This window comes from Astatotilapia calliptera, chromosome 12 (assembly GCF_964374335.1).
Source record: "Astatotilapia calliptera chromosome 12, fAstCal68.1, whole genome shotgun sequence".
Lineage (NCBI taxonomy): Eukaryota > Metazoa > Chordata > Actinopteri > Cichliformes > Cichlidae > Astatotilapia > Astatotilapia calliptera.
Genome location: NC_137433.1, coordinates 14,486,562 through 14,513,752, shown reverse-complemented (window position 1 = coordinate 14,513,752; position 27,191 = coordinate 14,486,562). Strand labels below are relative to the sequence as shown.

General features: G+C 42.4%; 3 protein-coding genes and 1 long non-coding RNA gene across 6 annotated transcripts; 3 read left to right on the top strand and 1 right to left on the bottom strand.

Moving 5' to 3' along the window:
* On the top strand, positions 1-13,505 carry aebp1b (AE binding protein 1b). The gene is made up of 22 exons (XM_026186718.2): positions 1-1,047; positions 1,895-2,068; positions 2,154-2,210; positions 3,667-4,059; positions 5,832-5,897; positions 6,383-6,448; positions 6,758-6,841; positions 7,861-7,932; positions 8,031-8,140; positions 8,443-8,582; positions 8,666-8,750; positions 8,837-8,981; positions 9,061-9,149; positions 9,388-9,511; positions 9,749-9,945; positions 10,076-10,252; positions 10,415-10,578; positions 10,717-11,252; positions 11,348-11,487; positions 12,185-12,284; positions 12,372-12,538; positions 12,631-13,505. The coding sequence occupies exons 1-22, from the start codon at positions 816-818 to the stop codon at positions 13,006-13,008; spliced, it is 3,696 nt and encodes a 1,231-aa protein (XP_026042503.2). The 5' UTR covers positions 1-815; the 3' UTR covers positions 13,009-13,505.
* On the bottom strand, positions 13,294-22,010 carry pold2 (polymerase (DNA directed), delta 2, regulatory subunit). Of its 3 annotated transcripts, none has more exons than XM_080309026.1 (11): positions 21,932-22,010; positions 17,269-17,501; positions 17,049-17,170; positions 16,839-16,962; positions 16,641-16,755; positions 16,362-16,560; positions 16,152-16,232; positions 14,662-14,819; positions 14,218-14,345; positions 14,028-14,129; positions 13,294-13,883 (listed from the first exon to the last, which is right to left on the bottom strand). In XM_080309026.1, the coding sequence occupies exons 2-11, from the start codon at positions 17,492-17,494 to the stop codon at positions 13,723-13,725; spliced, it is 1,416 nt and encodes a 471-aa protein (XP_080165152.1). In that variant the 5' UTR covers positions 17,495-17,501; positions 21,932-22,010; the 3' UTR covers positions 13,294-13,722. The 3 variants fall into 3 exon arrangements, with proteins under 3 accessions (XP_080165152.1, XP_026042508.1, XP_026042506.1); XM_026186723.2 differs by lacking the exon at positions 21,932-22,010 and adding an exon at positions 17,692-17,831 and having other exon boundaries at positions 17,269-17,496; XM_026186721.2 differs by lacking the exon at positions 21,932-22,010 and adding an exon at positions 17,692-17,830.
* Positions 17,813-19,814, top strand: nono (non-POU domain containing, octamer-binding). The gene has a single exon (XM_026186724.2). It carries the CDS (start codon positions 18,196-18,198, stop codon positions 19,522-19,524), a length of 1,329 nt encoding a protein of 442 aa, XP_026042509.2. The 5' UTR covers positions 17,813-18,195; the 3' UTR covers positions 19,525-19,814.
* Positions 21,736-22,307, top strand: LOC145432289 (uncharacterized). The gene is made up of 2 exons (XR_013912572.1): positions 21,736-21,877; positions 21,988-22,307. It is a non-coding gene; the product is annotated as an uncharacterized LOC145432289 (long non-coding RNA).
* The last annotated feature ends 4,884 nt before the right edge of the window (positions 22,308-27,191 follow it).

The following is a 27,191-nucleotide window of genomic DNA, read 5'->3' as shown; positions in this document are numbered from 1 at the left end:
GCGACAGTGCACCACACTGAAGTGATGGAAAGCAGAGATCCCCTTTTTTTTAAGTACCAAAGAAGAATATATGTTTTACTCCTGCCTGTTTCCCTTTTTTTTTCTCCTCTTCTTCTTTTTTGGAATTCCTCACTCTGAGGATTAGCTTGTGTTTGTCTCAATCCTCCCCCTTTTGCCCATTCTCTCCTCCTCCTCCTCTTCGGCTTGTGGAATTCAATGTCCTAGGAATCACTCCCCTCTCCTGCTGCTTTGTGGTGACTGAGGAATTCAGCCAGAACCGAGGACGAAGAAAAATTGGCGTTTAACTCCAGGAGGTGCAAACCCTGCAGTCTGGGGCCCTCACCTGCCTTCCTTCATCCTCCCCCTCCAACTCCTGTCTGAGCACTGCACCTGTTCTGACTTGTCGGCCAGGTGGAGGGGATTCTCTAGCCTTGCGCTGTTTTTTCAGCTGACCCTGGCTTCGGGGTAATTAGGAACCCTGTCTATTCATTTGACTGGATTACTGCTTTGCTTTGCATCTTTTCTTTCCGTCTGTCTCTACAACCCACCTCCCTTCCCTCCCTGTGTATCTCTACCCCCCTCCCACTCCATCTCTTGTCTAGAGCAGTCTGAGGCTGGCTGACACTGTGGCTGTGTGGGTATGTGTGGAGTTGCAGAGGTTTCCCTTCTCGAGTAAAAGTGTGGATCACAAGGAAAGAGCACACAAGGGGGCCTAAGGGTGAAATTTAACCTTCTGGCAATTAAACTGGAGTGAGTGTTGAGCGGTTGTACAAACTCCAAACCAAAGGATTGTGTGAGTTGGAAGAGCAGCAGGTATGAAGATCCAGGCTGTGACTGCGTCTGCGGCTCTGCTGGCCCTGTGCTGCCTGCTGATGATCCCTAGAGGAGGAGAGAGCGCCGGGGGAATAGTTTCTCTCCGGCAGGCTGGGGATCAGCTGCGAGACGAATCGCCGGATGACCCAGAAAGAGAGCAAGGACTTGTAGCAGACTTACTCCCAGAGGAGGGTGGCATCAAGACCAAGAGAGAAGCAGAAGCCAACCAGGCAGGTAAGTGGAAGAAATTATATTTTGTACTTCTAAAGCACAGATGTGTTATGCCGACAAGATATCAGAGCTGCTGAGGTACTGCTTGAGTTGTGGCATGACATGGAGCAAATGCAGACACAAACACACAACGATTCGGTCTCTGACAGCTCCAACAGCGTGACAAAGTCCATGTGCTCGTCTGTCCACTCCTGCTTCCCCGCACAAGGGAGCGGGACAGATGAGCTGGTTTAACTCACACCAGACAAGAGAAGAAGACACTGAGTCGAGCATCTTGCAGACAGATTTTTTTATGACGCGTACCTTTTCCACTGCCTCAGTTGCTCAAGCCCTGCATGAATAATGCTGACTCTTCTGTACAGTCCCGCTAACACACTTCAAGCAATAAGCCCAGTTTTTGGAGCCATTAAATAAGCTCTTTGATGAGTCTCGCTTATGCTGCTGAGGTGAAAGCGGTACATTTATTGAGTATCTGGACTGATTTTGGATCATTAAAGCTGAACTGTGGTTAATAGAGCACAACTAATGGAAAGAGAGAAACATGGTTTCCATGAAGGTGCCACAGGACTTGAGGAAAAGTCAAAAGGAAATACTGATGGACCTCAAGCAGCCACTGAAATGTAATTGGCAGTCTGGACTTTCCTTGGAAACACTGCAATGTGATGCAGTGAAGAAATAGTTGCATAATCTCAGACCCAAGCCTCATAAAAGAACTAATTGTGTCTTTAGCTTCTGTATGCAAGGAGGAATATGTTTTCATTTCAAAAGATTTTGTCACAGAACCGTGAGGAGTGGGCTCTGGAAAACCTCTCTCTCTCTCTGCCGCTTCTTTTTTTCCCCTTTTTTCCAGATATTTTAGGCCGGGTGAGGAGGGCACCTGATGAAGACAAGAAGAAAAAGAAGGACAAGAAGAAGAACAAAGAGCCAAAAGACCCCAAAGCCACCAAAAAGCCAAAAACCGACAAGAAGGGAAAGAAGAAGGACAAGAAAACAACAACCACAACTTTGCCCCCGACCACAACAAGTGAGAAAAGAATACTAAGCCTTGAGCCTGCTTCACTGATCATTTGGATTTGATTGTTGTTAAATCTTGTATCTTATATTTCCAGCGATCCCAACGGAGCCACCCACCGAACCATATACAGATTACCCCTATCCCGATGCCGGTGAGTGGCACACATGCAGGGGCTGCTTGAAGAATATTGACTCAGTTGACTACTAAATTTGAGTTCATATAACTATATTGTTAATATGTGTTAATGTTAATATGTTAATATTCTGTGTGTTAAATTGCCTCCCACTACTGGCTTGGAAAAACATGTTTAACAATTTTTTTTTAAAGGCTGGGAATATAAGAATATAAATGGGATATAAACATGACAATATAAATGGAAACTTCAACCATTGTATGCATCGAAGTCTGAACAGGATTTGGTCAGTGCTACTGCACCTTTGAGAAAATTTATGTAAATCGCAAAATTATGTCATTCAAGTCTGTTTTGGGGTGGACCAGGAGCATAAAAGAAGTGGATTTGCCTCTGGTTTGTAGATTTGAAAGCCGTAACCTCAAGCATTTTGAGGGCTGGATGTGAACACAATGGTGAGCTGCAGAGGAGTGTGGGATGAATGTGAGAACCTGAGGACACTGTCCACATAAAATCTGACCATTCAAATCATGATCATGCAATACTGAAGAAGATTTCAAACACCAGGGTCAGAGGCCATAAAATGACCACAGAAAAACTTGACAGGGATGATTAATCTCATTAAAGTTTTATGCAGCATGACTTCGTTGTCCCAACACTGTTGAATATTAGAGAGTTTAAGTCACTTCCACATTAGCTTATTTTGTACAATACCAGATTGTAGACAGATGGAGGAATCTACCGTGACATCACCCATTGGTTTCTGAAGTCTGGCCTTGAGATGAGTGTTTCAGCTGTTTCTGCCATCTTGGTGAAACTGGAGCTCATGAGAGGGCAGTTTTATACGGCAGATAATCTTCCATTTTGATACACGGAATGACCAAGATTTTTAAAACAGACCATTTTTATCCAGCGTGACCCAAAACGAAAGACTGAGCTCAACAGGAAAGTGTTTACAGAGGTCAAGACAGAAAGCTGTTCTCCCTTTGACATTAGGCTTAGTAGCTTCTGCACCCAGAAGCTACTGAAAATGACAAAACTTAGAGTTAGAAAGATCAAATGTAGCCCCCTCCTCATTTCTGAGCCAGCTACCAGCTCAGTGTTACATTAGCCTCACATAACACACCTAAATCTCTAAATCACAACACTGAAATGAAGACTGAAATGTGGCACACACACCTAGATGTAAATATAGCACCTATTCCGATTAGGCAAAAAAGTTGTGCTCTTTTATGATTTTTTACCCATCGAGGGTTACAGTGTTTGTTTGTTTGTTTGTGAGGATTTGTTGTTGTTTTTATTCAAATACAAATTTAAAACTAGAAATATGTCTAAGTAGTAGTGGAAAGGAGGAAAAATAATTTCAGATCCAGTTCAAAAATCAGAACATTATAAAACACCAGAGAACCATAAAAATATTTGTGTCCAGACTTGTGAGCTCACCATCAGCCAGCTTTTGTGTCTGTTTCCCTCTCAGAAACTGATTACTGGAGCCCAGAAGATGACTACTGGGGTCCTGAGCCCACACCCTCCAGGCCAAAGCCTGAGGCTGCAATCACAGATCCCCCATACGACTACTGGAAGCCAGACGCCCCCGTAACAGATGCCTATGAAGACTACTTTAAACCAGATGAGGAAGACCCAGCTGCTCTTGTAACATATGCCTACGATGACTATTGGAAACCAGCAGAGAAAGAAGTGCCCACTTCAGCGCCTGCCATCTACGATGATTACATGAAACCAGACGAGACAGACCTCTACACCTCTGTGACCGATAACTATGACAGCTACTGGCAAGAAGTAAACCCAACGCCTGCTGCCCCTGATACAAAGCCTGGAACAGATGACAGCGATTACTGGGATGCCACATGTACGTATAAGTCTTTCGTGTCTTTGTTTTGATTGAGGATGTTTAGTGTGGAGGCAGTTTATGTAACATGAATAAGATGATGAAAGCATAATTAGATCCATGTGGCAAAATGGGGGGGCGCTGAAACAATTCTGAGAAATATCATGAATTTACTTAACTGACAGGGGTGTTTACAGGAATTTTTCAGTGGGGTAGGCCAAGGTGTGGGGCACGATTAAGGCAGGGGCCCCGTAGGAAAAACAATTGTCTTAAATAATTTTTTTTAATCAGAAATGCAGAAAATTGGTATTAAAGAAACTGATGCTGCACAAAAAATACTTTTACAAGCAATCTGACTCTTCACTTAAGTAATAGTAAAGGTTTTTATCATCAGCTTGTACTTTAAAAAGCTTGCTTTAGATACTTCGAACTAACAAGTAACTACAACTTGAAAATAACTGGTATAGAGTACAAAATGTGACACTTATATACAAGATGTAATGGAGTAGAAGTAGACAACAACATAGAAATACTAAGGTACAAGTAAATTAAAACCTTACTTCGATGAAATAGTAAAGTAAATTCTCTCATCTGATGGTGTTAAGTATTGTAGCATTAATAGTAATGTACTCCAATAGCATTAAAAGATTAGGAAACACCCTCACCTTCAGAGGGGATGGATGCCACCCCACATCCTTCCTCTAGGCACTCCCCTGCCAGTGGAAACTTGAGTCGAGACAAATGCTTTACTCTCTGTCTTGTGAAACTTGACATTTAAAATAATGGCAGTTAGTAAAATTTTAGTTTATGTCTTTAAAAGTATGAGGGAGTCAAACAACAAGAACTCAATTAGGTCAAAATTTCCCCTTTGTTTTATCATTACTGCTTTGCGGTGTGGAAATAAAAACTGCTGGTAGTGGTTAAAAAGGATCATTGTCAGAGTTTAAAGTGCATTCTTTTAATGCTAATTGAGAGGTCATGTGTACAGAAATAGTTACAGAATCAAAGGTGTCTTTTTTAACAGTGCTGGGTTGTATGATATTATCAAGAAGCTTTTAAATTCATGATTTAAAAAATTAAATATTTCAATTTCCCCATGAAAGTGGTCACTTGTGCTTCTTTTCTTCAGAAACATACTAGATGATCTAAGACAGTGTTACTCTTTGTGAAACAGAAGGAAAGAAGCAAAGAACAGACACAAAAAAGGAGTGAACTGCACTATGGGAGACATTTACAGAGAGTAGGCCAGCAATCTGTCCAGGATGTACCCTGCATTTTGTCCTCTGTCAACTACAAAAGGCTTCTGCCTCTTACCAACCCTTATTTGGATAAGTGATTAGGAATAGGATGTTCAGTGATTAATCAGCTGGACACTCAGTAAACTCGGTGGTTTGTTTAAGCTGAAGGAACTGCGTAAACTTCTGATTAAATAACGTTTAATAACAGATACCCGCTAATCTTTTGGATCCGATTTTCAGACATATTGGAGAAAACTTTTATGAGCGCTCTTTATTTCTTCCAGCTGAAGTCAACAGAGGGCTTTTTTTCCACGGGATGAAATGCATGCTGGAAACAGTGTGTCGTGCAGACCTGTGACACTCATCTGGATTTGAATGGCATGCTCTCATTACTCTTTGTTTCCACACTACTGTACAGTACCTATGCTCCTTCAGCATTTCCAATGATTCACTCATACTTGGCCCTTCTGCATTCTTGCTTATATTCCCCCATTTCTCTGTCTGTTACACTTAAATCACCTCTCAGCTTGACCTTTTGAATTCTTCTTCCTGCAGATGAGGTGCAACCGTCACCTGATGGTAAAGAGGTCAGCCCAGAAATTAAGGTTGAAATCCTGCCAGGTGACTGCAGACTCTCATGACAAAATCAACTAATGTGAAACCTCTAGTAAGCATTAAGATACAAATGAAATAGCCAGCCCATACTTTGTGTTTCATTAGAAATGCAACACATGAGAATAACACTGGAGCTAATCTATGAGCTGACCTGCCCTAGTTTACACACAGGAGTGGGTGGGTTTATTTCTTCCACACAGTCAACAAAACTTTCCACAGTTTTCTTGTAGAGCAACAAAAAGCCCTGTGATCAGAGCCCAGCAAAGTTATGTTTCTCATAAATGGGGAATTGAAGATTTAACAGCTACGTTATACAGCGGGCATCACACCAGCATCAAAATAGAAAACTCCTCTTGTGGTTGAATAATTCGGGCCACTGCTAAGTTGTAAAATTTTGCATGTAATCCCATAAAGCTTGACTCTGTAAAGTAGCGGCGCCTCCGAGGGGCTGAACGAATCGTCTGACTTCGTGTTTGTTCTCTTTTACACAGAAGAGCCCACCGCCACCGCGCCCTATGAGGGGACCTGGTATGATGATTACGACGAGTACGGGATGAGTATGTGGCCGCCCGCTCACACACATGTGAATCACAACCATACTCGAATGTTTTCTATTATTGGTTTAGTCACAGAGAACTTCCTGCCAATAAAGCAAACAGCAAAAGAAAGGGATAAACAACAGTTGGGTCAATAGCTTTCAAGTGTTCCTTGATGACCTGTTTGCATTTCTTAATGACTTGCAAAACCACAAAAAAAAAGCATGCATATACAGTACACTACTGTGCATGGCTCTGTGGTAATCATTGTTGTTTCTATGAAATTATAAGTGATTTTCTTTCCTTTTCTGTTGTTGTTGTTGTTTTCAGAGAGAAAAGAAGACGAGACTGATGAAAAGTGGATGGAAAAAGAGCGAGAAAGAGCAGCCAAAGAGAGGGAGAGGGAAGAAAGAGGTAAGGAGACCCACATGGGATTCTTCTTTTTGTTATTTGCACCACCGTGCGTAATCCTGTCAAAGCAAAGAGAGTGCCTCATGAACCCAAGTGGAAAAGTACTAACAATGATGTTGTCTCCCCTCAGTCATATCTAGTCATACTAAGAGAATGCAGATGTGATTTCCATGCATACAAATGTGTGTGTCTCGGGCACTTGCTTTAACTTGCATGACAGGGACAAAAGTTCACCCCACCAAAGTAAAACGGAGATTAGGGCTGTAAAGAGTTCAGAAATCTCATATGGGCTGGGCCCAAAAGCAAAGAGCGTGAGATAAGCTAAGAAGGCTGTGCCGGCATCGGATTGGAAGTGAGGGATGAAGAGGAGTGACAACAAAGGGAGAAGTATTTCAGCTCTTTTGTGCCACGTGTCTGCCGTGCGTAAAGTTGAAGGGGTAAAGCCCAGAGCAAGTGATATATAACACCACCAGGACTGCTGTTAATGAGGCTCTTCCTGTGTGCACAGTTTGACCCAGACTAGGTCTAAGGTGAAATGATTTTGCAGACGTCTCTGAGAGTTGTTGCATTCTTCCGTAAACCAACTATATGCATCTACAGATACTGTGTAAATGGGCGCATGTGTGTGTTGTGGGTGAGAGAGCTTACAACATGTTTTACATTCTCACTGTCAGCCATGTAACCAGCATCACGCTCCAGTATGTGTCAGAATATGAATAATGACAATGGGTGAGAAACTCTGCAATCTTCCTTCATGGTAAAAGTCCAGGTCAGAGGGATGATGATGATGATGATGAGTTTCAGAGCAGACTTGGACTAGAAGCTAAATCATAACATCTGGTGTGCTTTGTTTTTTAACCGTAATCTGGCCCTCCAGGTCCCCGTGAGGACTTTTGGCAAATAAAAATTGTAAAATAATACTGAGTTCCTCCATCATTTCTGGGCAGAGTAAAAGAAAAAAAAATTCAGCCAAGACAGCGCAATTTATTTTGCATTAAGACTGTTTGTCTGGCCTCGGACAGAGAGAGCGCAGAAGCTAAAGGAGGCAGAGGAGAGAGCCAGGAACAGGCCACGTGTCTTCAAAGAGCCAAAGAGTAAGTCAACATCTGTTCAAATCTGGAGAGTATACGAGTATAAGCTTTTGCTGAATGTAATTAACACATTATTTAAATGTTCTCTTTCTGCTTGGCAGAGTGTCCTCCCCTGGGGATGGAGTCTCACAAGGTCGAGCCAGATCAGCTTTCAGCCTCTTCTATGTCTCAGTATCACTTTGCACCTCAGAGGGCGCGCCTAAACATGCAGGTACACAACAATCAGGGCGGGGCCATGCACCTACAAGCAGGCCTTGAAATAACCACCAGCTGCCAGCAACACTGAAAAATACTGTTATTGTTGGGTCTGTCACTTCCAGGAGCTGCCTTAGTGGTACATGCTTGACGGATTCTTTTAAGTCCTCAGTATTTAAATCAACAATGTGTTTTTTTGGGGGGGTGGGCGGGTGGGGGTATCCAAATTCTTCTGTTAATGGATGCAAAAGTAGATATGTTGCTTTGGCACTCAAGATACTAAAAGGGTTCGAGTATTCAGTAGCATGTGTCTCCCAGGGCTCCGATGATGAGGAAAACATAAGAGGTGGAGCGTGGTGTGCAAATTCAGAGGATGCTATCCACTGGTTTGAGATAGATGCTCGCAGGGCGACAGAGTTCACCGGAGTCATTACTCAGGGACGGGACTCCTTAAATGAGTAAGAGACAAACAGACACGCAGACATAAATATGCATCATTTGACATTCCTACACCCAACAATTTGCCCTCTTCTTCTGTCAGCAATGACTACGTGACGTCCTACTTCCTGGCTTTCAGCAATGACAGCAGAGAGTGGACCACCATTCACGATGGATACGCCGACTGGGTGAGTTCATCTAAAACTGTGCCACTTCCACAAGCACCAATACTCATCTTCCTCTCCCCCTCATTCACATGTCCTCTCTTGTGCAGTTGTTTTTCGGAAATAATGATAAGGACACCCCAGTGATGAACCAGCTTGCGGTGCCCGTGGTGGCCCGCTACATGCGAATTATCCCACAGAGCTGGAACGGCTCTCTTTGTATGAGGCTGGAGGTCCTAGGCTGCCCCCTGCCTGGTGAGTCGTATGCCCACACACTCACACACACCTTAAACACAGAAAATGAATAATTTTTGCTGCTCTTTTCTCCAAACAGATCCAGTTAATGTTCTGTACAAGCAAAATGAGGTGACTCCCGTGGACTACTTGCAGTTCAAACACCACAGCTACTCAGAGATGGTTGATGTGAGTTTCCCTGCAAAGTTTATCTGCTGGCTGATAGAATTCCAGGAGGTCCGCTTTAAATGCTCTAATATAAATTGCAGCTTCATTCTGTCCCAGTTTTTCATTTGAACCACCAGAGACCAACATGACATTTCCACAATAACATAATATTCATTATTAACCATCTGCTTTGTAGTGCGTAATGTAATCAAATACAATGCTTTGCATATTTACTGTTGTCTTTATCTCACCTATTCAGCTTATGAAGTCAGTGAATGAGGAGTGCCCTAACATCACCACCATCTACAGCCTGGGCCGCAGCTCCAAGGGACGGGAAATTGTTGCCATGATAATCTCTGGCAATCCCACAGAGCACGAAATAGGTGGGATCTCAAGCAGGAAACGGGCAGATAGCCGTGTTCTTATTGTAATGTGTGCTATAACAACACAAATGCTGTAATGTGCAGTATTTCAAACAGTCTGGGATGCTGATTCGTTGAAATTACGCTGGGTCTTTATGGCACCACTGTGGTATCCTGCAAATCCTAATAAACACCAGGCGGACACCAGCAGATTAAGGCTGACAGACAATTACAGTCTCGCCCCGGTTGTCCCCACAGGTGAGCCAGAGATCCGCTTCACGGCAGGTCTCCATGGAAATGAGGCAGTGGGTCGGGAGATGATCCTGCTTCTCATGCAGTACCTGTGCAAAGAGTATAAAGACAGAAACCCCAGAGCCCAGCGCCTGGTGGAGGGAATACGCATCCACCTGGTGCCTTCGCTCAACCCTGACGGACAGGAGGAAGCTTTTGAAGCGGTCGGTGTAAAAAACAATCAATTAATGACAACATGTTTTAAATACTGTCTAAAACAAAGAGGAAATGTCTGTGAAACATAGTGGGCTACTTAGATGAGTATGTCTCTTTTACCCAATTTCTACTCTGCAGGGATCAGAGCTGAGCAGTTGGACCACCGGTCACTTCACCAATGAGGGCTTTGACATCTTCCAGAACTTCCCTGATCTGAATAGTATCCTGTGGGATGCTGAGGATAAGGGCATGGTGCCTAAACTGACCCCCAACCATCATGTGCCTATACCAGAGCACTTTGAAGCTAATAGTTCGGTAAAGCAACAAACAAACAAATACGCATATAGATATAGATATAGATATAGATATATAAAGTCTTTGAGACTAACCAGGTTGTGGTAAACAAAAACAAAAGTATGTTACATGAGATTCTGATCCTCTGTCTGTGTGATCCTGATCTTCCTGCTTTTGTTCCAGATTGCTGTGGAAACCAGGGCCATAATCTCCTGGATGAAAAGCTATCCATTTGTGTTGGGTGCAAACTTCCAGGGTGGGGAGAGAATTGTGGCCTATCCTTATGACAGCTTACGTCTCAACAAGCCTGCTGAGAGCCAGAAACCTCAGAGTCGCAAGAAGAGACAGTATGACTTGTTTCCCTACCTGTGTTCTGTTGTTGTTTCTGTACCTTTACGTACACACGTATTGTCCAAATGCTAATTTTTCACCTCTGTGAACCACCAAAATAGTGCTTAATGATTCATTTAGAATCATGTCTGCAGGTATGAGGATGAAGGTTTTGATGTATCTGAGTGGGGAAGGGGCTACCATGAGGAGCCAGTGGAAGACTGGAGAAGCAGAGGGTATGCAGAGCCAGAAGAGGAGTGGCGGGGCCATGGATTTGACCATGGTCACGACACAGGCTATGACCATGGTCGCGACCCTGGGTACGACCATGGTCGCGACACAGGCTATGACCATGGTCGCGACACAGGCTATGACCATGGTCGCGACCCTGGGTACGACCATGGCTATGACCCTGGGTACGACCATGGCTACAATCACGCGTACAACCAGGGTTATGGGCACAGGGAGGAAGAAGACGATGACAGAGGAAGAAGTGCAGGCTACCATTATGCTGAATCTGAAGATGAGCCCCGCGTGACTGCAGACGAATCCCTCTTCAGGTGGCTAGCTATCTCCTATGCCTCCACACACCTGACCATGACACACAGCCATTACGGCTCCTGCCAAGGAGACACACCAGGAGGGGGTCTTGGAATTGTCAACCGGGCCAAATGGAAGCCAGTAACAGGCAGTAAGTAGAGACCAGTGCGTTTAAATTCCCACGTATGTTTATAGCACACCCTGGTGGACAGTAGTTGCAATACATGCTCTTGATCTTCCCTGCAGGTATGAATGACTTTAGCTACCTGCACACCAACTGTTTGGAGCTGTCCATTTTCCTGGGCTGTGATAAGTTCCCTCATCAGAGCGAGTTGGCGTATGAGTGGGAGAAAAACAGAGAAGCAATGCTCATCTTCATGGAGCAGGTTAGTCCCAAACAAACACAAACTGTAACCTGTCCTGACTGTGCTTCAGTCTGTAGTGAAAAGACTATTCAACATCCTGCTGGATATAATGTTGGATTTTAAAATTTCTAAAAAATAAAAATAAATAAAAGTACCTAAAATTGTGATTTACAGCATTGTGATTTTGCAGTTATTCCTCCTCTGTCCAACCGAGATGTTTCCCACGCTGTATTGGTTTTCCCGAGGTTGCTCCCCTTTATCCTTAGATTTGTCCACTGAGGGTCGACTGACAGAGGATGTCATATGTTGTACAGTTTGCGGAGCTCTTGGAGGCAAATGTTTGCTTTGGCTGTATAAGTTAACTGTCTGTTGCTTTGAATAGTTGATCGCAGGTGTTTAAATTCATATACCACTTATCAAAACAGTTTATTATATTATACATATAAAAGACCCAAATGCAACATAAAAATGGGAGTAGGATCAAATATGATTCTTTTGTAATGGATGATTTTTGAGTGGAATCATTTTAGAATAACTGAATCATTAAACCACAGCTTTTTGGATCAATCCAAGTATAATTTTGCTCAATTTTACTCCAAAGTCCACTCATGAAAAAATGAAACTACTGATTTTACTGAGCAGTTGAAGAGAACTACTACTCAGCAACTGTACCTTGTACTTTGCTTCTTTCACTCATGTAACTATTTGTGTACTTCAGGTGCATCGCGGCATTAGAGGGATTGTGAAAGATCAGCAGGGGAACCCTATTGCAAACGCTACTGTATCTATCGAGGGGATAAATCACGACGTGACCACAGGTCAGTATACTGTTCACACCATCACTCAGGATGTAATAAAATATAACATAGCTCAAACTGTGCTCAACACTACTGTTGCCATTGTAGCACCAACGGGGGATTATTGGCGTCTGCTTAACCCCGGGGAGTACCGCGTGACGGCTCGAGCTGAGGGCTTCTCCTCGTTGACCAAACTCTGTGTGGTGGGCTATGAGTCGGGTGCGACTGCCTGCAGCTTCAACCTGGCCAAGTCCAACTGGGACCGCATTAAACAGGTAAGACTGTCCCAACTTGAAGTGCCTCGATGCATGTGCATCTTAGCAGTATTCAGTAAAGCCTCTTTGTTTTTTCTTTAATTTCTCTGCAGATTATGGCCCTCCACGGCAACAAGCCAATTCGAATTGCCTACAGCAATAGCAGAGTACAGTACACCACAGTCAACAATGGCCACAGGAGTGTGATCGGTGCCAGTAATGGGTCTTCCACAAATTCTCGACTCAGTCCTGAGCAGCGACGGAAGCGCAAGATCGCTCTCATCCGTCGTCTTCGCCAGCGGAAGTTAATGAAGGCCATGTCGATGAGAACGACGTTACCCCCTACAACAACCACAACCACAATTCCCACAACAACAGAGGCCACCACATCCTGGTATGAATCTTGGGTCTGGGGAGAGGGACAGTCCTCAACTCCTGGCGGCTTCACAGACTCCATCATGGACTATGACTACAAGATCAGTGACTATTAAAGAAAACACAAGTGGCTTGTTTCAAGTAAACCACCGTCCTCTCTTAACTGTAGTTCACGTTGCCGTGTTGTACTTAGAGCTGGCTGAAGAATCAAATTAGGGCTCTCGTCTTTGTATGACGTAAGCAATGGGAATGTACAGAATATCAGCTATATTAAAATAGTACATCTGTTAATCAACATTTGAAATAAGGTCTCTTCACAGAAATGGAACCATTTTAGATTTTTTCCCCCCAAAGATCACACTTCATTATTCTCTGACTCGTTCAATCACTTCTACGAATGCTTCGTGAAAAGAAGTTTATTGTGGATGCACATAAAAAAAAATTTTATTTACACGATCTTCACATATGGCAGAAATATTTTTAGTGTGAACATTCAGTAAATGTGGGAGAACTTGGTAACAGATGAAGGAGTACAGAGGTTTTTATCATGTTTTCTCAGACACAGATGGGTTAGAAGAGTTATTTTTCAAATAAAGGCTTCTTATTAAACCACGAGGGTCTCTTCCTTTCTTTTTCATTTGCTGGTTTTCTTTCAGTTCAATGAAAAAAAACAAAAACACAAATGTTACTTTAACAGAAACACTGAAAGGAACCCATGAGGTAAATGTATCTTATTGAAAAGCTTGTGTTTTTTGGATTGAAGTTAATTTGATCCTTCTCTGGCCAAAAGGAAAAAAAAAAAAAAAAAAAAAAAAGCATCAGCTGTGTCCTCAGTGGCTTACGTTCATCTCACTTTCCTCATCTTCATCTGCAGAGAAGGCAGAAAAGCTGATTGGCTCACAGTGAAGAGTGCGTAAATTGACGAGGCACGCCATCTGTGTGCTGCTGAATTCTGGAACGGTAACCAAAAGGACTTCCTGGCCATCCGGACCTGGCGGGATGAGAATACGAGCAGCAACAGTTAATTATTTATTACACATTAGTCTGTGTGAATAGTACATTTGTAGCTTAAAACAGATCATATGATAACATCCACAAAGTTTCTTCTGTTTACATGCAAATGGCATGCACTAACCTTTGATGAGCTTGGAGTCAAAAGTAGGGGCATTGCCACTGAAGTAAACATGGGGACACTCTTCCAGGATGAAAGGGTCTTTTTGGTAAAATGGGTAACAACCTGAGCAATTCAGAGAAAATCTTGTCAATAAACCAATAGTGTGTTTAGATTTACCAGAGGCTCTGCGTGTTATTCTGTATCAACTAACCTAATGTGTCAGGTGCCGTCGGGGCCAGATGTCGGAGTCGAAGCGTTTCCTCTAATATTTCCAAGTGGCTGTCCCTGCTGCTGTACCTCTGAATGTCACAGACGTTCTGCCCTGATGTACCGAGGAACCTTCAAGGAAACAAGCAAATACATGTAAACCTAAACATATTTGCACCTAGAAGTGAATATTAAAGTGGATATGAGGCATAAATGGAGCCCTGCTCTGAAAAACTGACATAGGCTAAGTGCGTCTGTGAAGTTGGATTTAAGAAATAGTGCTAAACACGTTGAAAATTTAAACTGTAAGCACTTATTTTTCAAATCCAGCTACACAAACAGAGTTATATCCATGTTAGTTTTTGAGAGCAGGGCTCTATGGTGTAAATTAGCCTGTATACTTGTAGTGTTTCATGCCCACTGTAACAACATGTGTGACGCTGCTTACCTCACTCCGTCTATGCTGGCGTGGTATGGATTGGATGCCAGCTGTAGTGTGGGGTAAACGGACGACAAGGGGAACATGCATCGGTGGAGAGGCTGCTGTGGGAGGGTGTAGTTGGTGGGGTCGTACTGGCCAGGCATTACATCCACAGGAACCGAGGCCTTAATCAGCAGGAGACAGTAATGTGTAGCAAAAGAAAAAAAAACAGTAGAGTTGTTTAGACGGTAATAATCTGTGCTTTTCCTCTTTTCCTCCAGTCCAGTTTATCCACCATCACCCTTCTGCACATGCCCAAACCACCTCAGCCTGTCTCTCTAACTTAGTGTCCAAACCGCTCAACCTGAGCTGTAACTCTGATAAATTCATTTCTAGTCCTGTCCATCCTGCCCACTCTCCATGAAACTCTGAGCATCTTCAACTCTGCCTCCTCCAGGCTCAACATCCTGTCTTTTTGTCAGCACCACCCTCTCCATACAATACATCATATATTACAGCATGTCCAGCTCGTCTACCTGCTCTTCTTCACCTCTCTAGTGTAGTCTTTATGAGGCTGCTACGATTTATTATAATCAATGACGTCAACAATTAAAATTTAGCGACATGTAATTTTATTGTCGACGTGTCACATTCTAATACCACGTAAATCTGTTTTTTTAAATGCAATACACTACAGGGGGCCATGGGGGCAGTATCCCCTATTTCGTCTGCCAAGACTGAACTCAATACTAAAGAAGAAGAAAGTAGTGCTAACTGCAAAGCAGGACAGAAGAAAATGGAAACGGGGATTTAAAAAAAAAAAATGTGAAAGAATTTCACAGAAAACAAATAAAGTAAATGCAGACTGTGCAAAGCAGAGCTTTCCTTCCAATTTGCTGTGGGACGAGATAACAGGGTGATATTCACTGGTGGGCAGATGAGATACTGGAGCCCAGAACAGGTGGTTTGCCCACAGGAAACGGAGATAAGAGTTATTGAAATAATCATGGACTAATCATCTAAAAAAAAAAAATGGCAGATTAGTTGACTACCAAATTATCTTTAGATGTAGCCCTAACTCCTTGCTTTGGATGGTTGACCCCAGGTACTTAAACTCATCCACCTTCTCTACCTCTGCTTCTTACACCTTCGCCTTCAAACCCGTCTCCCAGTCATTCACACACACATGTATTCTGTTTCGATTCGACTGACTTTCCTCCACCTCCCCAGCTCCTCCACCACCTGCTCCTTACTCTTACTACAGATCGCAGTGTTGCCTAACTATATCATACTCCATGGAGATTCGATTCGTGCCCGAACTCATATGTCAGCCTGTCACCACTGCAAAAAACTAAGGGCTCAAAGGCAATCCCTGGTTTAATCCCATCCCCATCTATCATTCCTTCCACACTTTCTCATACAGTATCACAGGTCCTCCCTTGGCTCTCTTGGATGTTATGAATCATAACATAAACATTTATCATTAAAGTAAACTGTGTCAAAATCTTCAGACTTACCACCAGCTGAAGCAACAACTCATCTAGCAAACGAATGGCATCCACACTGCCAGCTTGAGTCTTCTTAGTAAGATACTTGGCCTGGGGAAAAAAACAAAAAAAAACAGAGAAAGGGTAAAATATTTATTTTTATGTTTTAAGTAAACCAGTTCACATGAGTGACTTGGGAGGAACGTGACTATATGACAAGGTTCAAACCATTTTTCCCACCTTTGTTGATGCATCCTTGTCTTGAGTGTTTTGACTCAGGAGGTTTCCCGCCAGCAGAACCCTGGAAATTGTTGCTGCACCACTCTGCTCCCCGAGGTCACCGAGCTGACCAGTTACCATGTCGACAAGCAACTGTAGGCCCAGCATGCTGTCAGCATGAGTACTGCCAAGACCCAGACCTGATGCCAGGAGCACAAACCTGTATGAAGGCAGGCAAAGCAATTAATGTTGTTTATCACTACAGGCAGGGATTTACACCAATTAGATGTGTTTTCATACCTGTCAGAGTCAAGTGCAGGCCTTGCTTTCTGCAAAGGAAGATCCGCTGTGCAAAAGTCCTCAACTGTGAACTTCCCATCGTTCCTCTCAGCACCATATACTGCAATGACGCTGCCTAAGAAAGACAACAAGAAACACCTACATCAGACTCATACGTCCACAGCTCATGTGATGCTGACATCCTGAAAAACTACCAACCTGTGACACACTTGTCTTTGTCAATTTCCCCCTCTAGTTTAATCCTCTGCAGTTCATCCTCCAGAATCAACTCATCTGATTCATGAATGTATTTTGCTCGTGGAGGCTGGGGCAGGAGGTTGTGCTGGAGAGCAAGGAAAAAGAAAGTTGTTAAAGTACAATTCAGTAGCTGCTTTCAATGTGTGGGGTGAATTTAGCACTACTTCCAACCTCCTCACTGATTTCTTTCAGAATAGATGGCTGCAAGTCCATACGCTTGAACAGAGTCCCTACAATGCAACACTGCTCCGCTGTTTCTAGATCACACAGCTTCTTGATAACCACATCTGATCCTGACAGATACAGAACAGAAAAAAAAAACAGATTAAGAAATAGAAATCAAATGTTTCAGTGTCCCTGATGTAGGTAGGTAAGATTGCTCTGAGCTTACCCCACTTCTGCTGAGCTCTCTCTGACAGCAGAGGCCTCATCTGCATGAGTCGTGCTGCGTAAATGTGAGCATACTGGCGGCTGAAGCTCCGCTCCCCAACTCTGTAGCGTTCAGAGCACTGACTATAAGCCAGAGACGTCCTCTCAAACACCGGGCCCTGGTCCTCCGAGGCAGGACGGCAGAGCAGAGAGGAGCCCTCCTTCTGTACACTTAGGTCTGAGAACATGACTGTCCTGAATAAAAGCACAGGAGACATAGAAATGGGTCTATTTTAGATTTCAAAGGCTATCAATTTAAAGCACAGTCAACTCAATAACATGCTTACAAGTGCAAGTAAAGTTGTCTGGGTTTTTCCTAAACACCCCGACTTTTCATGAGAATACCCTGAAAATTAATATAATATGACAGATATAACGACCTTACCGAAGAAAATAGACGTTTGCACTTCAGTTGCTACTCCTCTGAGATCAAGTGTGTTGATATTTTCAGATATCGACGATTATTTTCAGTAGCTTGCGAGCAACAGGAATAATTCCCGCGAAATCACCCGCTCACCGGTGACAGTCTCTATGTACGAGGGCAAACTATCGCGAGAAGTAAGAAAACATTTTAAAAAAGTCAAAAATCTAAAGCACCCGTAGTAAGGAACAAAACATATATACAACACATTTTAAGCAGCCTTGTTATTTTTATACACTTACATTTTACATATTTTTTTTAAATAACTGCATCGTTTTTGTTTTATTGTTGTTTTTTCTCGTACCGTCGCACATAAACTACGTCGCCGATGTCGCAACGAATTGAGGTCACAATAGCGTAGCGCGTACCTTCGCCATTTTCACAGCTCTTTGTGCGCTACCGTTTGCAAAGAGTTTCTGTGTTTTTAACAAGCCATTTGCTACTTCAGATTTTAAATCCATTGCGAGAATGCAAGGAAACAGAGGCCCCCAGCAGAACCGCGGCCCAAACCGCCCGGGAGAGCAGCTGAAAAGCGAAGGAACAAACAGCAACGGGCAGCAGCCAGAGCCCAACGAGCAGACCAACCCCAACGAGGCCTTAACCCTGGACCTCCAGAGCTTCAGAAAGCCCGGGGAAAAGACCTTTACCCAGCGGAGCAGGCTGTTTGTAGGTAATTTACCAACGGGTGTTACCGAGGGGGACCTGGAGAAGCTGTTCACCAAGTATGGAAAAGCCAGCGAGATATTTATTAACAAGGAAAGAGGCTTCGGCTTCATTAGGCTCGAAACGAGAATCATAGCAGAGATTGCCAGAGCCGAGCTAGATGATACCCCCTTCAGAGGCAGGCCCATACGGGTGAGGTTTGCGACACACGGAGCTGCTTTAACTGTGAAGAATCTGCCAGAGTTTGCGTCCAACGAGCTCCTGGAGGAGGCCTTCGCAGTCTTTGGCCAGATAGAAAGAGCTGTGGTCATAGTGGATGACCGAGGGAGACCTACGGGGAAGGGCATAGTGGAGTTCACCTCAAAGCCAGCTGCAAGAAAGGCTTTGGATAAGTGCTCTGATGGTGCTTATCTTCTGACAGCTTTCCCCCGGCCTGTTACAGTGGAGCCTATGGAACAGTTTGATGAAGAGGAGGGACTGCCAGAAAAGTTGGTCAACAAAAACCAGCAGTATCACAAAGAGCGTGAGCAGCCGCCACGATTCGCTCAGCCCGGCTCCTTCGAGTATGAGTATGCCATGCGATGGAAGGCCCTGATGGAGATGGAGAAGCAGCAGTATGAGATGGTGGACCGCAACATGAAAGAGGCGCAGGAGAAGCTGGAGGCTGAGATGGAGGCAGCCAGACACGAGCATCAGGTGATGCTGATGAGGCAGGACCTCCTGAGGCGGCAGGAAGAGCTGCGAAGGATGGAGGAGCTCCACAATCAGGAAGTGCAGAAGAGGAAACAAGCCGAGCTCCGACAGGAGGAGGAACGCCGCAGGAGAGAGGAGGAGATGAGGCTGCGCAATGAGGAGATTATGAAGAGGCAGCAGGAGGGCTTCAGGGGCAACTTCTCTGAGAACAGGGAGCAAGACATGAGGATGCATATGGGTGGTCATGGGATGCCCATGAACAGAAACTCTCTGGGGGGCAGCTCTGGTCCAGCTGGTACTCCTGGCTTGGCTGCAGAGAATTCACCAATGTTGCCAGGGCCAGGAAACAACAGCATGCCTGGAGGTGGTCAGGGTGGCTTCCCCAGAGGCCTCCCCGGCCCTGGAGATTATGGACCTCCCAATAAACAACGCAGATTTTGAATTGCAAGCTTAATTCCCCCCCCCCCCCCCCCCCCCTTCCTTTTCATACTCACTGTACTTTTAAGTTCGGCTAGTGTTAACTTTTGAACTTGGAAAACTGCATGTCATTTTTTTTTTGTACCTGCCTATTTGTACTTTTGATTATTTTTAGTTCTGAAATGTAAAAACTCCAAAATGAGCCATGTGTTTTACTTTACTTCTCACATTAATGTATTTTCATAGGGGTAGAAAGGGCTTTTGTCCTGGTTATGATAACTTTTCTGGAATAAATTCCTGATTCCCTAAATAAAGGCTTTGGTTTATTCAGAGTAGAATCACCTCAGCAAGCTCAGGACTGCACACAATAGTGACTTTTGTCTGCACAGTAGTGTGAGTAGTATTGTCACTAACAAAGTAAAGAGTGGCATTTCTGGCACTCAATATTGATTATTGGTCATCTGTGCCTGATTTATTAATTACCAAAAAGTGAAATGCAAATGTCAGCAATTTATAGCAAGTACGTCTTATCACAGCTTTGAAGCTCCATAAACCTGAGTCTTACTGATAGGTTGCAGTTAAATATTAAGCGAGAAACATGGGCTTTTGCACGGTCGTTTTTCTGCTTTATTTTGATAACTAGGGGGAAAAAATGCCTCACACATATTGAGAACTTCTTGCATGTTTTGCTGAATACCCAAATCTGGCTTCCCACTGATAGTGGAAACGGTAATGTCACAGTCATTGACAGATTTCAGTTGGTGTTTTTTAATTGTTTATAGTGGTAATTCACATCAAGTAGCCTCAAGACGTTTTATATAGCAAGGTAAAGACCCTTCAGTATAAGAGAAAACCCTGATGAGGTGATGATCCCCTATGAGGAAGCATGTTGGGGGAGCACAGAGAGACAAATCTTCAGAGAGAGAGAAGATAGAAGTCATAGACTTGTAGTAGCAGCCTATAAATACCTGGAGAGTGAGGGGGAGGGGGGGGGGGGAAGGTGAGTAGAGAAGAAATGCTCAGTGCATCCTGGGAGGTCCCCAAGCATCCTGACAGCAGCTCAACTAAGAGATGTTCATCTTGGTAGAGTCAGCGCTGCCAGGCTCCTCTCATGGGCACGCATTTCAGATTTGATTGAACCAGATTATAATTAATACTTTGTTAGTGAGGGGAAGCATTTTAAATTCAACTCTAGATTGACCAGAGAGCCAGCGAGGAGAAGCTGATACAGGAGAAATACGATGTTATTTTTAGCCTCTGTTAGTCTTGTGGGTGCAGCGCGTTTTTGATCAGTTCAAGGCTTTACAGTTACAACAGCCTCCTCGCTGAAAACAGGAATAATAAATGTAAAAAAAGTGGTTTATGTTATGTTCATGTTTCAGATAGATAAGAGTTCCAAAAGGCGTTTTCCGCTTCAATAACAGGCGCTTTTCATCACCGCTACAGCTAACGTAGTCAACTGGTTTCCATGATCAGACAGCTGGTTAGGAGACAACCTTAGCGACAACATTCAGTGGTATAAATATCAAAAGTAAACGCAGCGATTATGTTATTATGTTATGTGTGAGTTAGGTTCACCCGACCTGATTTTTGCAGCGCTATAATACATATAATTTAGACCGATCCCCGTATACAGTGTACAGTTACCTCGACGCAGTGTTGGTGCACTAATGATCCACCTGCAGATTACGCTACTGGCGCTCTTTGTCTCTCTGCTCTCAAACTCGCCATCTAACACAGGTTAGCCTCGCAGATGTGAAGGTAATGTGAAGGCGTATCCTCACCCCCTTGTGCAGGCTGCCGCTCCCTGAGCCTGGTTGTTCTGGAGGTTTCTTTTTGTTAAATGTTTTTTCTTCCCTCTGTCTCCATGTGCTTGCTCATCGGGGGCTGTTTGATTGTTGGGGGTTTCTCTCTTTCATTGTAGGATCTTTACTGTACAATACAAGCAGCTTGAAGCAACTGCTGTTTTGATTTTGCACTATTAGTGAAGACATGATATTTGCTTCAGTGGAAATTAACTTTACACATTAATTACTGACATCGTAGTTTTACTGTGCCTGATAGAGAGAGCATCTGTTACATCAGTATTAGTGAAAAAGCATTTTGACATACAGAAATGCAGACAGGTTTTGTTTCACCACTCTTCCTTTAAATAACAAAATCTGCTTTGAAACATTATGTGTGGCAAAGAGCTGTTATCACACTTAATAATTAACACTTCTTTCCCTATGAGCACAGTGTTTTATTAATTGACAAGTAACTCCCTGCATGGGGATTTCACCATTTTGTAATCTACACAGGTTGTTTGTGACTCATCCACTGCCAAGCCCAGTGATTCAAGCTTTTTTCCCCCTCCTCCTATCAGTAGCAAGAAAAGGTAAACACAAAAATCAGCAAACTCCTGTTTGTTTTTTCTGTAAATAACTAATACCTTTTAAAAGCAATTTCTCCCTTTCATTTTCCTGGTTGTCTCCGGCTTCCCTTCAGTGGCTCCCCAGTATAAAATCACTGAACTAGCCGAGAAGAAAGCAGAGGACTGATGACTGCTCAATGACAAATAAAGCACAGTCCAAACACTCATGCCCACGCAGTGTGAAACGGCACAGAGGACAACAACCCTTTGAGAAGAATCACAGCAAAGCTACATGTGAACAGAGCTGTAAATGGTACTGATTCATATGGGGAGGGTGGAGGGCAGGCCAGTATCAGTTAGAAAATACAACAGAAAGTGTTTCTGATTTTGACATATTTTTCATTTGGTTTGTGTCATACTTAATAAAACATTCTTATTATCAGGATGATACAAACATGCAGAAGTAACAAGTTCTTTGTGCAGCCATGTATTTTTTTTATTTAAGTCTAAATGGAAACAAATGCGATTTTGTTTCATAAAGAAACTTCTTCATCTGTTTTCTTCTTCTTCTTCCAGCTGCTTCATTTAAGGGTCACTGCAGTGGATTGTCTGCCTCCATCTCTCTCTTCTCCGTAATCTTCTTTCTTTTTCCACGTCAGCTCCATATTCAACATCCTTTGTCCAAAATATCCACTATCCCTCCTCTGCGCATGTCCAAACAATCTCTCTAAAGTCGTCTCCAAACTGCTGAACCTGAGCTGTCACTCTGATATATTCATTTCTAACCTTGTCCACATCAGTCTTAATAGGTGACCATCTCAGCTCGACAGCTCAGCCTCACATCTTTTTGTCAGAGCCAAGTCTCCAGTCTCCAAACCTTACATCATAGCAGGCCTCACAACCGTCTTGTAAACTTTCTTCGTTTGAAAAAATCAGACTTGTCAGTAAGGGCTGTATTGATGGAGTGAAATTGCTTTAAGTTCCACAACACTTTGTAGCTTCAGCTACAGGAGTTAAAAAAGCTGAGGTCATATAATCACACTTCACTGCGTATTTAAAAAAAAACGCTTCTTTTCTTTTTTTTGCACAAAGATAACAAAGTGAAGCCCAGTCAAATTCCTTGTTAGTTTGCACAAACTTATGATCCTGATGTCATTACAGTCTGTTGGTGTTACAACTATGTGTCTTCTAGCATCAAATCTTAATACTTCATATGTATGTAACATGAGGTTTTTCCAAAGATATAAAGAACAAAATAAGCACAGTAGACCATAATTTATAGAAACACTTTGACGAACCCTTGTATATTGAATACTGACCTCTGGTGGTCCCCAGAAAAGTAATATTAATATAACACATTTATGTAATCAATAAAATAAATAAATACACAAATAAATTTTACCAAATATATTTAAAAGGCACTGAAACACAATCCTTCAGCGACTCCAGAATCTTTTCATTTTTTAATATCCTCCTGAGAACCAGCCTATTCATTTATTCTCTGTCTTCTGTAATGGACATTTGTTTTTGGTCTATATCTTTCGACTTATTTGAACTACCCTACTAAGTCCTGATGTACTAAATAGAGGACATCCCAGGCTTTCCATCGATAATTCATGTGTTTGGGCGGCCTCTTTCAACTCCAACGAGGAAGAAAATCACAAAGAAAGTTCAATGGGAAGATTCTTTTTTCCTCGGTCCTCAGGAGGATATCTAAACAAGAATTTCAGAAATTTCAGGGAAAAATAGAAGATCTAATCTTTCAGTTTATCCAGAAAAATGAAAATATAACATTTGCATATGTATGGTTTTCATTGGCTATGAGCTGAAAAGTGAACGGGTAAAGCTGTGGAGTAAGAAGAGAAATATTTAGTTATGAGAGTAGTGAAGCAGATCTGTAAAGTTGAACAAAATGAAACAAACGTAAATTACAAGTACTATATACATACATATATATATATATATATATATATATATATATATATATATATATATATATATATATATATATATATATATATAAACACCCAGCACGCCCCTGCGGGCGGTTTATCCTTCAAGCTCGGGTCCTCTACCAGAGGCCTGGGAGCTTGAGGGTCCTGCGCAGTATCTTAGCTGTTCCCAGGACTGCGCTCTTCTGGACAGAGATCTCCGATGTTGTTGCTGGATAGCGTAGTGGTTAAACTACACGCCTTTGGAACCTTTGGAACAGAGGATCGCAAGTTCGATTCCTGCCTGGGGCGTCTGTATCCAGTAAGGGTCCTAAGGCTAGACCCCCTATGCTAAGCAAGCCTACCGCAGACATGAGCGAGACAGATAAATATGAAGGCATGCCGGCTCGGACGTCGCCCGGATCAACAAGGTCCGCGTCAGGTGTTGAGGAACCAGGGCACCCTGACGAAAAGTGGGCTACTGGAACAAGAAGGCATCGGTGGGCAAGGGACGAAAACAGGGCGTTGTTGGAATGCTACTACGCAAGTAACCCCGGCGGAAGGGGCTACATGAATAGGATGAGGGACCTATGGATTCTTCGATACCCAACATCCACAATGACGGCGAAACAACTAGTAGCTCAGTGTTCCAACATTCGAAAGAAGGGACTGCTCTCACAGCTAGAGATTGACGAGGTACAACACAAATGCTACGGCAAGGAGGAGTCAGGACGCCAGGTCAGGGGGGAGATATCATCACCCCCACCCGAGATTGGGTACATAGCCCCAAGTGTGATAGGAGAAGGATCGTTGAGTGCGAGAGGAACTGACCTGAAAAATAGGATCATGGCCAAGCTTGAAACCTGGATCCCCCGTAGCCGGTTACCAAGATTACGTGAAGTACCCTCAGAAGGTCTGCTAGATGATGTTAATGCAGCACTACGGGCAATACCTACAACCACGATTACCGACACTAACAAGCTGATCTACAATACGGCAGCAGTGATCAGTGAGATGCTTGGCTACAAGTTGAACAGCCACAAGGGGCAGTACCCTCCATGGAGAAGGAGGCTATATATATATATATATATATATATATATATATATATATATGCACACACTGCATTGGTGCACGGTTGTGGGAATAAAGAAAAAAAATACAAGTAAAATTTGTATAGGTGAGGTACAGTTTAAGTAAAAATACCACTAAATTTGGAGGAAAAATCAACTACATGTAAAATATCAGTGTCTGAATAACATCTTAAATAATACAGCTAATATAAATATATATTTCTACTGTTATTGGGAAAAACACTGATATTATTTGCAGATACTTAAACAACTTGAATCTCCCTCATGTAGAAACAGATTTATCTGCTAATACAGTTGTTTTTTTAATCTGATACTGAGGGTTTTCTAAGGAAACTACCTTTCACCTTTATCTGAGTCCAACAAGTCAAGATGATTGGCTCTCCCCAGATCAGTTCAGCTTAACATGAGGTCCATAAATAATGATAAGGAGCCCATCATAAAAAGGGGACAATGTACGCTATCTGGATGCAAAATCTGTTTTCTAAAATGGTTTAGATAGGCATTATTTGAAGACTGCACCCTGAATGCTACAGCTCTTTCTCTTTTCTTTTTATGCCATAAAAATCTAAGACTATTAAACTCACAACTGTCTGTGCTGTTGCTAATTAGTACATGTCGATGTGATAATATTATTAATCTTCAAAAACTTAAACATATATATAATATATAATATACTGTTACTGTCAGTGTGTTAACTTCAGTAGGTACATTCTTTTTATTTCCAATAACCCTTTTAGAGAAATTTGTACGTTTGTTGTGTAACATTTAGTATTTTGCCATCATTAGAAATAATTACATAATTGCACATGAGTCTGTTACAGTATTTAAATGATCTACTATATATAACAGACCCATGCATAAAATTGATTCAGCTGTTTATTGCATACTGGTGTCCCACACTGAAAGATGTGCTTTGTGTTCTTAAGTTAAACAAAATCATACTCATCAAAATGCATCACATTAGGTCACATGACAGATAGTTTTTAATGCCTAATTCAATTTGATGCGATCAGTTACAACATTATCAAAAACAGACGTTAAATGAAACATTTCTCCTGCTGTTTTGAAACAACAACATAAAGGCAAACATATAATGCGATACTTATACCTATATGTATGAAGTACTTATATTTTATACTTCTGTTTTCTTTAATATAAGTTATTTTTTTGGATTGTCAGAGAAATGTTGATTTAGTGCAGAGAGTCCTCAGTCTTTTCTAGCATGAAGCAAAAAGGTTCACACCTGTCCCGTCAGTTTCCCCTGCTTATCTTCCCCCACCTGCAGTGGCTGGATTGCCCACCAGTGGGGGTCATCCCACTAATTTATTGGTCCTTTGCTGTCACCTTCTATGCGACAATCGGGTGTCCTGGTGTTTTATTTTGTTTTAAATGCAGGTTACTGACAACATCACATTTATGTTCATGTCTTTCGTGCATGAAAAGTATCGAAACCGAATTGAAAAAAAAAAAGGAAAAAAAAAACATGCACAACAACCAGTCCTGCAAAGGAACTGCTTTCAAATCCTGATTTATTGATCATAATTTTTAATTTAATAATTTTAATAATTTTAACTTTAAAATGTTCTTCATTTTTATTTCCAAAATTAGTAAATGTTTTCAATTTCTCAAGGTCTGCACAGTTGTTTCTCATATAAGCAAGGGAATGCACAGCAAAAACACAAGCTAATGAAAGAAACAGGTTTAAATAAACACACAAAAACAAAATAAAAAATATAAATGATTTAAAAAAACAAACAAACCACAGAATCACTTTGATTGGCACCAAACATAAATGATATGAAGTAAAGTGCTGTTTCCAGCCCGACTCATGTGCAAGTTTAGTTGAACCAATTGAAGCGGTGATAGTGGATTTCCAGTCCGAACAGTGTTTACCTGAAGTTAGTTTTTCAGTAAGTTCTGCAGGTCTGCACATTCTAGAAAATGTGATAGGACCTTAAAACATGTACATAGACTCTGTCATTACTTACAAAAGTCTAAATTGCAGCAGCATATAAATCTATTCCATGAAGATGTTTTTCCTTTTAAGAACAGAGAGGCTTATTAATTTTTGGCTAATCTTTGCAAAATCATTTTATGGTTGGGCAGAGTCCTTTAAGAAATAGCGCTCATAAAGAATAAATGCCAGGGTGCACCGCATCTACCAACGTCACAAAAACATGATATAACAGAATGAGAATAAAATAATTTAGTGATAAACGTTTGGACGGTGTAGCATCAGAAATAGATTTGTTCTGCTGAATGAAACCTGCTCCCGTTATGAATCTGGAATTGCACAGGAACTGCTGCAATCGCTC

Excerpts from the sequence above, each read along its gene's own strand:
- pold2 (XM_080309026.1), bottom strand. The coding sequence starts at position 17,494 with ATGTTCTCAGACCTAAGTGTACAGAAGGAGGGCTCCTCTCTGCTCTGC. Across the intron at positions 17,171-17,268 it reads GAGAGCTCAGCAGAAGTGGG|GATCAGATGTGGTTATCAAG; the intron begins GTAAGCTCAGAG and ends TGTATCTGTCAG. Across the intron at positions 16,963-17,048 it reads TGAAAGAAATCAGTGAGGAG|CACAACCTCCTGCCCCAGCC; the intron begins GTTGGAAGTAGT and ends CTTGCTCTCCAG.
- aebp1b (XM_026186718.2), top strand. The coding sequence starts at position 816 with ATGAAGATCCAGGCTGTGACTGCGTCTGCGGCTCTGCTGGCCCTGTGC. Across the intron at positions 2,211-3,666 it reads TTACCCCTATCCCGATGCCG|AAACTGATTACTGGAGCCCA; the intron begins GTGAGTGGCACA and ends TTTCCCTCTCAG. Across the intron at positions 9,946-10,075 it reads AGGAGGAAGCTTTTGAAGCG|GGATCAGAGCTGAGCAGTTG; the intron begins GTCGGTGTAAAA and ends TCTACTCTGCAG.
- nono (XM_026186724.2), top strand. The coding sequence starts at position 18,196 with ATGCAAGGAAACAGAGGCCCCCAGCAGAACCGCGGCCCAAACCGCCCG.